The 12,087-nt window shown below is 35.0% G+C and overlaps 1 protein-coding gene across 1 annotated transcript; it reads right to left on the reverse strand.

The window, feature by feature from the left end:
* Positions 1-4,604: 4,604 nt before the first annotated feature.
* On the reverse strand, positions 4,605-9,077 carry jagn1b (jagunal homolog 1b). The gene is made up of 3 exons (XM_067414890.1): positions 8,956-9,077; positions 7,722-7,833; positions 4,605-5,511 (listed from the first exon to the last, which is right to left on the reverse strand). Exons 2-3 carry the CDS (start codon positions 7,808-7,810, stop codon positions 5,049-5,051), a joined length of 552 nt encoding a protein of 183 aa, XP_067270991.1. The 5' UTR covers positions 7,811-7,833; positions 8,956-9,077; the 3' UTR covers positions 4,605-5,048.
* Between the last annotated feature and the right edge of the window lie 3,010 nt (positions 9,078-12,087).

Genomic DNA, 12,087 nt, shown 5'->3' on the forward strand with positions numbered 1-12,087 from the left:
GTTATTACACAAATGTGTTTGTTTTTTTTGTTAATTAATTCAATATTATTTTTTTAAAACATTTTATAAGTATAAATATATAGAAATTATAGAACACTAATAAAATACATAATGAATTGCTGTTCAAAGGTTTGGGATTTTTTATGTTTTTAAAGTAGTTTCCTATGCTCACTAAGGCTGTATTTATTTGATTTAAAAGAACAGTATTATTATGAATTATTATTACAATTTAAAATAACTGTTTTCTATTTGATAATATTTTAAAATGTAATTTATTCCTGCGATCAAAGCTGAATTTTCAGCATCATTACTCCAGTCTTGTCACATGATCCTTCAGAAATAATTTTAATTGGCTGATTTGCTGCTCAAGAAACATTTATCATCATCAATGTTGAAAACAGTTCCATACAACATAGATATATTGTATATATACCCAGGATCTTTGTTGAATAGAGAGTAAAAATATAAACTGTATTTATCTTAAATAAAAAAGGTCTGTAACATTTTTTGAAATTGATGACCCCAAACCCTCCAAAAGTTTGGGGTCATTAAGATTTTTTTTTTTTAAGAAATTAAAACTTGTATTCAGCAAGGATGCATTACATGTATCAAAAGTGACAGTAAATACATTTACAATGTCAAAACAACATTTGATTTCAGATAAATGCTGTACCTTTGAACTCTATTCATCAAAGAATCCTGGGAAAAACTGATTTCAACATTGATAATGTTTCTTGTGCAGCAAATCATTTTATAATAATTTCTAAAGGATCATGTGACAGAAGACTGGAGTAATGATGCTGAAAATACAGCTTTATTCACAGGAATAAATTACATTTTATAATAATATACAGCTTTTCTTTTGATAATCAAATAAATACAGCCTGGTGGAGCATAAAAGACTTCTTTTAAAAATAAGATAATCTTACCGATCTCAAACCTTTGAACAGCAGTGTGTGTGTATTATATATATATATATACACACACACACACACACACACACACACACATTTCTTAATACCAGTAAATAAGAACTGTGTTAAATAAAGCGAGAGGTGCCAATATAGATTAAAACAAATCTGTGCATACCCCATCTATGTTTCTGAAAATGTATATGTAATGTTACAATTACTTACCTGAAAGAAATATGAGCACTAGAACGGAGCGATCCATCATCTCCCCATTAATGATCCAGATCTAGTTCTCGAGTATGTCTGGTGGTGAGTTATGTAGGAGGATCTCAGATGTTGAGTTTGACATGATGTATTTGCATTTCTAAGTGGGAAAAAGCTATGGACACGGTAATATGCAATGTTTTGCAAAAAAACAAAAATGAGAAGAAACATAGGGCAGGCAGGCAGGTGGTATCATTACTTGGCTATTTGTTTGGCATACTACAGGATGAAACAAATATTTAAATCATTATAAGAAAAGCTGATGTGCTAATAAACCTGATAACATTTGACATTACTGCAATAGGCTACTGTTGAACTAAAATAATTAGAGAAAATACACATACACAGGCATTAACTAGTTAGGATAAAAGTGTAGTCATTAAACTATTAAACTTACTTACTCAACCTCATGCCACCCTAGCCTCATCTGCAGAAAAGTCAGGTCTGGGTGAGAGGGTGAGTATTTGGTTTATATTTGTGGGTGTACTATCACTTTAAGGGTTTTAAATCAATATGTCAAATGTGCCTAGAAAGGCAAAATATATTGTGAATAACTTAAAAATTTGTATACAAGTCATCATATGTCTTTATATAATAATAAATCTGTGCAAGAGATTCAAAGCAGGTGCACGCAATTACAACAACAATCACGATATGACGCCATTGCCAAACAAACTGATTTCACGTCCAAATAAACACTGCTTTGTGTAAAAGATTGACGTATGGGACACCTTTAAATAATTACTTTTTTAAACTTCATTTTGTTATTCAAAGCGAGCCTTGTTCAAGATGCAAATTATTGTCAGCATTCACACATAGGTAGGCTATGCCATTGAACAATAGGACAATTAATGGCGCATATCTCTCTATACTGACAATGCAAGCAAAAACCCCAATACCAGAAAACTAGCATGATATAGAAATGTTTCTGCATTCATTTATCAGAATCAGAAATAATTTAGAAATAATTAGTAGCCTAAATGCATGGACGTGGTAGACACCTGGACGATTACACGTTCACACGAAGCGAGTGGCTTATTTTCCTGTCAGCAGGTCAGTGGTTTTTCCACCAATTGTTCTCCACAAATGAGGCCTAAATTTGTCAAAAATTGTGTGCAGGGGTATTAGCCAAACTATGAATGGTTGTTACTTTGTCTCTCATATCATTATATCCTCCTGAGAACCCCCCAAAAAGGTTATTAGTACATTTAATAAGCTTGTGTCATTTGTTAGAGGATTAGAAAAAAAAAGGAAAAACAACATTTGTGAAAAATGTATATGCTATATGCTATGTAGTTATATGCTGTGTCAAGTGTAGTGGACACCAGGTACAACAAAAATTAAATAAGGCATTGGCGAAAACTGGGATTTTAAAAACACCAAATTTGATTTTTTACACCAAACTTAGTTAAGAATCAACTTTATACAATGTTACTAAAGATATAACAAAGTTATTTGATATACCATTTTGCTTTATTCAATATGTGTGTAAAAAATCAGGTTTTCCATTTATAGGCCTATACAATGTATACATCTGATTTACATGTGTTCTTGGGGCAACATGTAATGAAAAGAGAAGTGTAAATGGGAGTAGTAATTGGCAAGATTTTCATTATATTATCTAATATATTTTGGAATGTTGAAATATCATTTCCCTGTTCACTTGTCTCTCAAAATGCCTGGGCCCATATTCCTAAATGAATCCTCTCAGAAAGCTCCTAATTTACCTTAAACATTTCTACATAGGAGTCTTTTTTCTGAAGAGTGATTCAGAAGCGATCTGAGAGAAACTATAAGTGAAGAAAATACAAAAACTTGTATCTTAGCGAGGAGGCAGGGCTGACCCCGTTGCTACATATGCCACTTAGAATTTTGTCACAAGGAGCTACTCTTTGCATTAAGATTTTTCATGAACACAGGCCCTGATAAACATGATTTTAGTCCTGGTGTCATCTAAATGTATGAAAATAATGTCCTGTATTAAGGTGGGGGTGATTACAGCTGCACGAGTGATTCTCAGTGTGTGGAAGGATCCATCTCCTCCAAAGATTAACAAGTGGAATGAAAATATTCTGAAAATTGTGTCATATGAAAAAATCTTGGCCAGGATTAATGATGATATGGAGGGTTTTGACAAATCTTGGGGACAGGTTTTTGACTGAGAGATTCATTATTATTTTTTTAAAGTGTGCTTTTCTTTTGGTAATTCTCTTTTATTTACTTTTTGGTGTTACATGTATAGGCACTTGATAATTAGATTTTACTGTATCTTTTTGTGTGTGTGTCTGACTTTAGGGGTTATTGATAAAGGGCCCAAAATGCAAATGTGAATTAATCATGTGTTCGGAAGCGGTCTTTTTTTTTTTTTTTAAGGATGTTTGGTTTGGTTTTGTTAAAAAGTTAAAATAAATAAAGACTTCAATTACAAAAAAAGAAAATAATGTCCTCTTTCGTAATAGAAAGACATTGTAAATTGAACCCCCATAACATTTTCCTGAGATTTTAAAAAGAGTCCGATTTAAATGATTACAAAATATCATATTTCCATAAGGGTGACCACCTTTGACCACTTAATAGATGTCAATCATTTTTAAAGTCCAAGGAGAGGCAGTTATCACTGTGTTGTCGGAGAAATTTACAAAAATATAATGTCCACTACAGAAGACAAAGATCTATTCCTGGGTCCCAGGAGGATAGTTTTATCGAAATTCATGCTTGTGAACACTGATATACATTGAACCCATATACATCAATTTGATGGTTTAATGTTGAAAGCGTACTGTGATTATTACTGACAGAAACGTGCTGCCCATAGGAAAGGAATAAGACTGAGGTGCAAAGGTTAAGCACGTTAATCTGTGTAAGCTAATAAAGCTGAGAACCCAGGCATCCATGAGACTGATGGAGGATATGCACTTACCTAGAAACCTTCACAACTCAGCTGTTATCCACTCACATCATGGCTAAGAAAGGTTTTTGAAATATCAGTCAAATGACAGCAAATGCAAGTCAACTTGAAACTATAATAAAACTCTAATATCTTAAAGTCAATTAGAAGTACTTTATTTTCATTATAAGTTGAAGGAGTTTGTGGACATTGGTACATCTAGACTAATCATTTATTAAAGGCTAGTTTGAGTCAAATTAACTCAAGTACTTTTTGGAGTACACTATTGCAGTCACAAATTATGGCTTCTTATAAAAAGAGTTACAAATCTTAAGCAAATATATAAACCCAATGTCAACCCTTACTACCTCACAAACCTACGTTAATTATCTGCTGACCATTTCTAGAAAACAATACCCCAGTGGCTGTTTCAATCGCTGGAAGGAGTGGGTTTTATAAAATCCCATATATACATATACAATTCAGTAAATTCATGTGTAAATATTGAACAAAAAAAAAGACAAAATGCATTTACTACACAGTACATTTTCTAATAATTTTATTGTAAGAGGATTCGTGGAAAAAAAGCTGGCTGTCTTACATACATAACTGTAGTAAATGGATTACTTTGAAGTGGATTTATCCCACACACACCTCATGCTTTCTCATAATTAAAGATTTATTTCCCAGGGATGTCTGGATCCCACTGACTCCCTTGTGGATGAGATTTGAGGTATCTGTTCAACAGCATGTGGAAAACGTTGTGGGAGCAGACAGGGATTACAAAGGCAGCCGTTCAAACCTAAGCAGAATCTGGGCCGAGAGCCAGTACATGAGAAGATTGACACTGAACATCCTGGTTTAACAAATCTGATCTCTTCTTAGGCTCAATTAGTTAGTCAGGTAATTATAAAAACGTATGTGATCAAAGAGCCCTCAGGAAGAAGAAACCAAGACACTATTAAGCTAAATTCGCCAGCAGTCTCTTATTTCTTCTTTTTCTCTTGTGTGTTGGTGAACCAGGCGTCCAGCAGCTTTTTGCTGTAGTAGATCTGCCAGCCATGTACTTGAACTGAAATAATCAAGACTAAGTACATTATAGACACGGCAGAGAAGCCAAAGATGAACCTATAAGCTTTGCCGTGGCGATAAAGCTGCTGAGCCACAGGAAACATCTCCATCCCTCCATAAAGAATAGGACCGACGCAAAAAAGCCCGCCACTGATCATGGAGATGACCAGGTAACTGATGTTGTTTTTGGGCAAAGCCATGAAGCTGAAGACAGTAGGTATGATGCTCAGAAGGTATGTGTACTCCCATTGGTACGGAGAGGCCACCACTTTATGGGATACCAGGTTCAGATGGCTGACCACCACCTGTGCTGCTACAAGAAACCAGACCACTGCATGAGCGATGTTCAGCTTCTTGATCTCAGACTTCAGGGCCACACTAGGAGGATTGAGAAGAGTCAGTTCAATGGGATCAGAGGGACTAACTTCAGTTCAGAGATTAAATCCTGCAATAGACCCTGTATTTATTTAAGTAGTTTTAAGGGGTCATTTCCTTTATTGGATGAGGGTGAACAATGCTGAAACAACCTCCTCCCAAGACAACACAATTGAAAGATATCCTTCAAAGGGACTTTTTGAGGATTCGCTTAATTCAGTTTTTATTTGAATACAAATATATATTTACAGTTCACAAAGAAATACGCAGAAATGTGTCTGGGGGAAAAAATGACTTATTTTATAATTTGTCTCCTTTTGTAAAAAATTAAAACGTAAGAAAATCGTATCGTGGAATTAATATCGTGAATTGTATAGCATCGTGAGTTGAGTGAATCGTTACATCCCTAATTATTACCATTCTGACCAAACTGTGCATGTGCGTGGAAGGACATTGTGTATTGTTCACACAACTCCATGGCATTATTCTGAAGTCTTCTCTTCTCCAAATCACTAAACTCTGTCAACACCACTCGCTGCGCAGTCTCTGCTCCGTATCTTTATCTAGACGCCGCAAAGAACACGACGGCAGCAGGCAAACACGATATTGTGACGTTCATAACACCGCTGAATATTATCCAGCAAGCTAAACAATGGCAAAACAATAACATGCATACTATATGCCTGAGTGTGGTATAACTATATCCGGATCACTTTCATGTGACAGATCGAGCTATACGTAGCTAGTATGATGAGTAACAAAATGCTTTCTCTGTGTCCAGATTTGACTGTAATAATAATGCACAAACTGACACTTGAAATTAAATTAACAAAAACAATCTCAAATTTGAAAGTCTGTAATAAATGTCCAAATATAGGCTATATCCAAATGCAAAACCTAATACAAATAAATGATTCTGTTTCAAAAGCAATGTACACAGACATGTTTATAGCTTTTTATAGGGCTATACACCTTGGTATTACCAAGTGGCAACCTCCCCCAGCTTCTGTTGAAGCTAATTCGGAAGTAACTTAAACTGCAATTATTTGACTGGCCACAAAGGACAGGCTCCAGAAGGGAGCAGAATTTCATTGAGCTCCGTGTTAAAATGCCCAACTTTACAGCAGAAAAAAATGTTTACAGCCTAGTACAAATTGTGGTTTTGGTCTATACGGCTAATTTTGGCCTTCCTGACTGTGAGAAGTGTGAATTTTTTATTATGAAATTATATAAAGCCTTAAAGTTCAGCATAATTAAGTGCGTGGCCACTTCAAGTGACAGGTGGATAGCAATTTATCCGCTCTCTGTTAGTCATCACGTCACCTCAGCTCTGCCTACGTCCCGCTTCTTTGCCCATTTTATGTTATCCGGGCGTTGACACGCTGCCAAGATGGCAACGGCCAGCTCGTCTCTACTTTATGCTTCAAAACTGCTCTGCAGAGTCTTATGGGTGACGTCACAGACATGACATCCATGTCTTTTTACAGTCTATGGGTATTACCAATGATAAATAGTTAGGAGGTAAATATTAGTAGCCTACTGTAAAATCTCCATAAAATCTGAACGCAAATGGTAACAGAAAGCCATGATAATACCAGGTGTATGTGATCGGATCACCGAAAACTCTTTAAAATCAGGTGGAAACAGGCCCTCTCTCACACGCTCGATTTCTGGCATATTGTATATATTTTGGGGGTTGGGGGGCCTGCGTAGACCTTAATCCACTCCTGTGGATAATGTGTTAATAATCATACAAATTGATTACCTTTTTATTATAATAATATCCCTGTTTTGTGAACAGTGATGAATTTTAAATTAAGTAAGTACTTGGCCTAAGACTAACGTTACAAGTGGATTATGCCAAGTTTCAAGGTACTAAGCCCTTCCTAACATAAAAAACTGATCATTGACCCTTTTCACGTTTCTGGGTTTTCTCAGAAGCGGTAGTGGTCATTGTTGGCTAAACATCCATAGGTGAATGAGAGACTACATTAGATAAATACTTTAGTGTTGATGTTTTCACAACTTGCCAAAAAAAATATTATAAATATAGTACAACACATAGATATTAGTAAATATTACAAATGGATTTTCTTTGGTGTTTTTTTCATTAGCCTAACTGAACTACCATACACTGAAGTGACACTGTAAATACTAGATTAAAAAATATTACTAAGAATCATATTGTTTACATTAATTCACAAAATACGTACCTCATCTGATAATGTGACGCCACGCGCTCGCGGTGCTGAAAGTCGCTGCCGTCTGTTCCTGTAGCGCGCGGCCCTGCTCGTGATGCCATGGCAACCCAACACCGTCGACAACCTGAGGTAAAAGTAAACTCTAAATTGACCTCACTTCTTCTGTGTAAAAGTCTACATGAGGTAAACCGACCACAAGAGTTGCAGTTTGTCGAGCGTACATGTTGTAAGTATACGAAATGTGCCAACGTGCACGTATAAACCGCGGGGAACCCTAAAAACTCTTGCGTTACTGGTAAGTTATGTTGGTCTTTCGAGGCAGAATTCTGGAGGTTCACAGACTTGTCACTTTTCATATTTTTTTATTTCATACATGAAGTAAAAGGTGACCCCTTACGAAACAAAAATATATTGCAATATATTTGAAAATCATGGGATTTAATATTTATATTTTCCAATATATTGCAATATATTGAAAGCGGCAATCATTTGTATATTTTGCAATATATTGCATGAATATGTAATATATTTTATAATACCATCAATATATTATTCCATATATTAAAATATATTTCAAGAAAATATATTGGTAAATATATTTTCCTTTCGTAAGGGACCATTTTGCCTAATATATTTTGTGTTCCACAGAAATAAAAGACAATTAATAAATACAAACAAAAGAAGAAGAGAATGTATGGAACAAACTGCAATTATTTTGTGGCGCGGTAACTGTAACTTACACGTAATTATTAGAAATACAAATGAAAAGTGAATGACACTATGAATGCAATTTTGTAGACATATGCTTCCATAAATAACGTTATATAGCTTTTTATTGACTTTAACCAAACTATAAGCTGATAGTAAAGGCTCTTTACTATCCTATACTAAGCTTTTTAAAAGTTTAAACTTCTCTGTAGAGTTCACGACCTTGTACTTCTCTATAAAACAGCTTGGTCGATACTAAATTAATCCACACATAGTATGATATAATTACCGGATTTTACAGATTGTCAAGGTATTTTTATTATAAAACAATGAATTATCAGATCACAGCTTGCTGTCACTCAGTCCAGCCTCTAAACGTTACAGCTTTTGCTGACGCTTCCTACTGGTAAGTTACAGTAGAAGTGATTTCTAAGAGACACGCTCATTCAAAGTCATAATTGACTTTAAAAATTAGCAGAAGCACACTAATTTACATCAAAATTATGAACAGTGAACACCCATAGTATAATACACCTACCTTATTTTGGCATGAACCAGCGAACCAACTTCATATACACACACACACACACACAGTGGAAACGTGAGCAAAGTAGCTCTTCTTCTACACTCGCCTTGGTTTCAACATACTTCAATAGCGCCCTCACTGGTGCGGAGTGGAAACGATTAATGATTATGAAAATAGTTCCAGTAGATTTGCTTTGAGAATTGATACAGCGGATATACACGCGTGGAGTGGTTATTAAATTATGCACTACATTGATTAAAGGGATAGTTCACCCCCCAGGGCATCGAAGACGGCATCTTTGTGTCTTCAGTACAACACAAATTAAGATTTTTAACTCCAATCGTTGCTCACGTTGCTCATGAAGTGCATGTCAATTGGGAATTGGAGTTAAAAATCTTAATTTGTGTTCTACTGAAGAAACAAACACACCAACATATTGGATGCCCTGGGGGTAAGCAGATACACATCTAAGTTTTGGGTGACTTATCCCTTTAAATCATTTGGAAAAATATGTAAAACCTTTGTGTATTTTTAAGCTCTTTTTTTTTTTTTTTTTTGGTCTGTTTGAGGTGTATTTAAGAGACCAGGAACCACATTTGTAGATTAAAAAGTATAATAGTTAAAGGGATAAAGGGATAGTTCACTCAAAAATTAAAATAAACCCATGATTTACTCACTCAGCTATCCTAGGTGTTTATGACATTCTTTTTTCAGGCGAATACAATTTGGGTTATATAAAAGATGTCCTGGCTAATCCAAGCTTTATAATTGCAGGCCAAAATTTGAAGCCCAAAAAAGTGCATCCATCCCTATAAACATACTCCACAGGTAGGGTTAATAAAGGCCTTTTGAAGATATGGATGTTTTTGTGTAAGAAAAATATCCATAAATAACTAGGGTTAGGTTGTTTGGGTTTTTTACGATACTGGTGCCAAACCGATACTTTTAAAACAGTATTGTTGCCTGAAAAAAAAACGCCACAAAACGAAAGCCACAAAAACCGGTGGATGACATTAAAGAATAGCTTTTTATTATTTTATTTTTTTTCCAAATTATTTTTTAGTATACTTAAATTAAATATATAAATATAAAAAGATAATATTTACTTAACAAATTCACAGTAAAGCCTATACTACAATATGCTTATACTACAACTACAATAGGCACTATTTTTGTGTGTTTTTTTCCTAATTTAACACTAACAGTTACAGTACTGATAACAGCAGTAGTCGGTATTCTTGGTAAGCTACAAACCAGCTTCAAGGTTCAGCATTAATTTGCAGAAATATGACCATATTCTTTGGCTAAAAATTTTCGAATGCAACGCCTTATTGTTTCCATTGCGACAGCAGCGCAATTGTGCTGTATGACAGTTGTATAGGTTTTATTTAGTTTTTTTCTTTTTTATTCAAAATATTCACAAACTTGTTAACTATGATCTGGATTTTCAAATATGTGTAAGTGAATTAGTTAGTTTGCTCCGCAATTCAGAGAATCGGATCTGTTGTACATTATGTAAATATATCCATGTCCGGTGACCAGTGAACTGGAAGAAGAATAGAGTAAATTATATAGCATATACTATATATATTATATAATATATACTATATTTATATACTATATACTGTATCTGATATAAATAAGAGATGTAGTCAAATTATAACTGAAAGGATTGTTATTGCCACTTCCATAGTATTGTATTTACATAGACATGTATTTTTTTTTGCTAGTATCTATGTGCATTTAAATGTCTGGAACCTAAAATGAACATGATGTGGGTGAAAACACTGAATAGTTGTGATATGTGACAAGCGCTAGATATGTGACGTCTGTCTCTGGCTCGGCGCCAACCAAAGCATGAAAGCACGTTTGAATTTAAGTGGCATCAAAATGAGGCACGGAAATCTTTGTTTTGATTCAATCCGGTTACATAGCGGTTATATAGGGTTTTGGTACCCAGCCATATATTTAACACTTAATTAAGTAAAATATCTAGCTTTAGCCAGATCGCCTATCATATTCAACTTACCAAAAAAACGTAACTTGCAACTGGGCTGTACAATCTATACGGCACAGGGCATTCCAGACAAGGCGTTCTGCCAGAAGCTAGATAGTTTACTTTATTAAGCTTTAAATATGTATATTTTTCTTACATAAACCCATCGATTCGCTTTAGAAGTTTTTTATTAACCCCCGGAGCTGTGTGGATTACTTTTATAATGGCTGGATGCACCTTTTTAGCTTCAAATTTGGGCCTGCCATTCACTGCATTAGATTAGATAAGCCAGTACATTTTTAATATAGGATGGCTTGAGTGTGAGTCATGAGGTAATTTTCATTTTTGGGTAAACCCTTTTAAAGTAGCCTGGATGCCGGCCGAACTTTGCTCCGTTCACACATTTGAGGTCGGGAAGTTCGGTCTGGACTTGATCTGTTGTGGAGTAATTATACCTGAACCAGAGCTGTTCTGACCAATCAAATTGTCGGTGGGGGTGGGGGTGGGGGGTGCGAGGGTTAATCATCCATGTCATCAAAGGCGTTTGGGTTGAATTTGTTCTAATCCTAAGCAGAAAACTTATTCATATTCATTCACCTTTACTATTTCTCTCAAAAATGGGTTGGTAAGTACTTGTGTATCCTTAAATTATTTTTATAACCCTGGCAAAGGTCATTTAAACTCCTTTTCTTCTTCTTCTACTTCTTCCAGCATGCATGCAGTTGAGTTCTGTTTACAACTATGCTTCCCTTAACATAAGTCACTTCCACGTTGCTCTGACTGGTTGTAAGTCTATCCAATTGAGTGCAGAGGCATTTTCTTTCCTGGTTCGGTTGAAACACCCCATAATTACAGCCCAGTGGAGCAGGATCAGACTCATATTCTGACAAGAATTTGAGTATGACGATGTCAGGCTACTTTAAAAGCAGCAGCTCAATGAGAGTCAGAGATAGGCAAAAATCAGAATTTCATAATTTTCTCTTTTGAATAGGTCACACACTCACACACATAATAGTGAAAATATAAGCATGGTTGTTTGTGCAGTGCATTACCTTAGTGTCTGGCTAAGTGTGTCCTTTGACACAAATTTCCATAAATGATGGTCAGCATCAAGATTGAAAACAGGGATTCTTTATTTTTTGTGGAAT

Source organism: Pseudorasbora parva, chromosome 14, assembly GCF_024679245.1.
Source record: "Pseudorasbora parva isolate DD20220531a chromosome 14, ASM2467924v1, whole genome shotgun sequence".
Classification (NCBI taxonomy): Eukaryota; Metazoa; Chordata; class Actinopteri; order Cypriniformes; family Gobionidae; genus Pseudorasbora; species Pseudorasbora parva.

Bases quoted from the DNA above. Each gene is read 5' to 3' on its own strand.
- jagn1b (XM_067414890.1), bottom strand. From the start codon at position 7,810: ATGGCATCACGAGCAGGGCCGCGCGCTACAGGAACAGACGGCAGCGAC. The intron at 5,512-7,721 runs GTACGTATTTTG...CAATCCTCCTAG, and splicing joins GCGTCACATTATCAGATGAG to TGTGGCCCTGAAGTCTGAGA.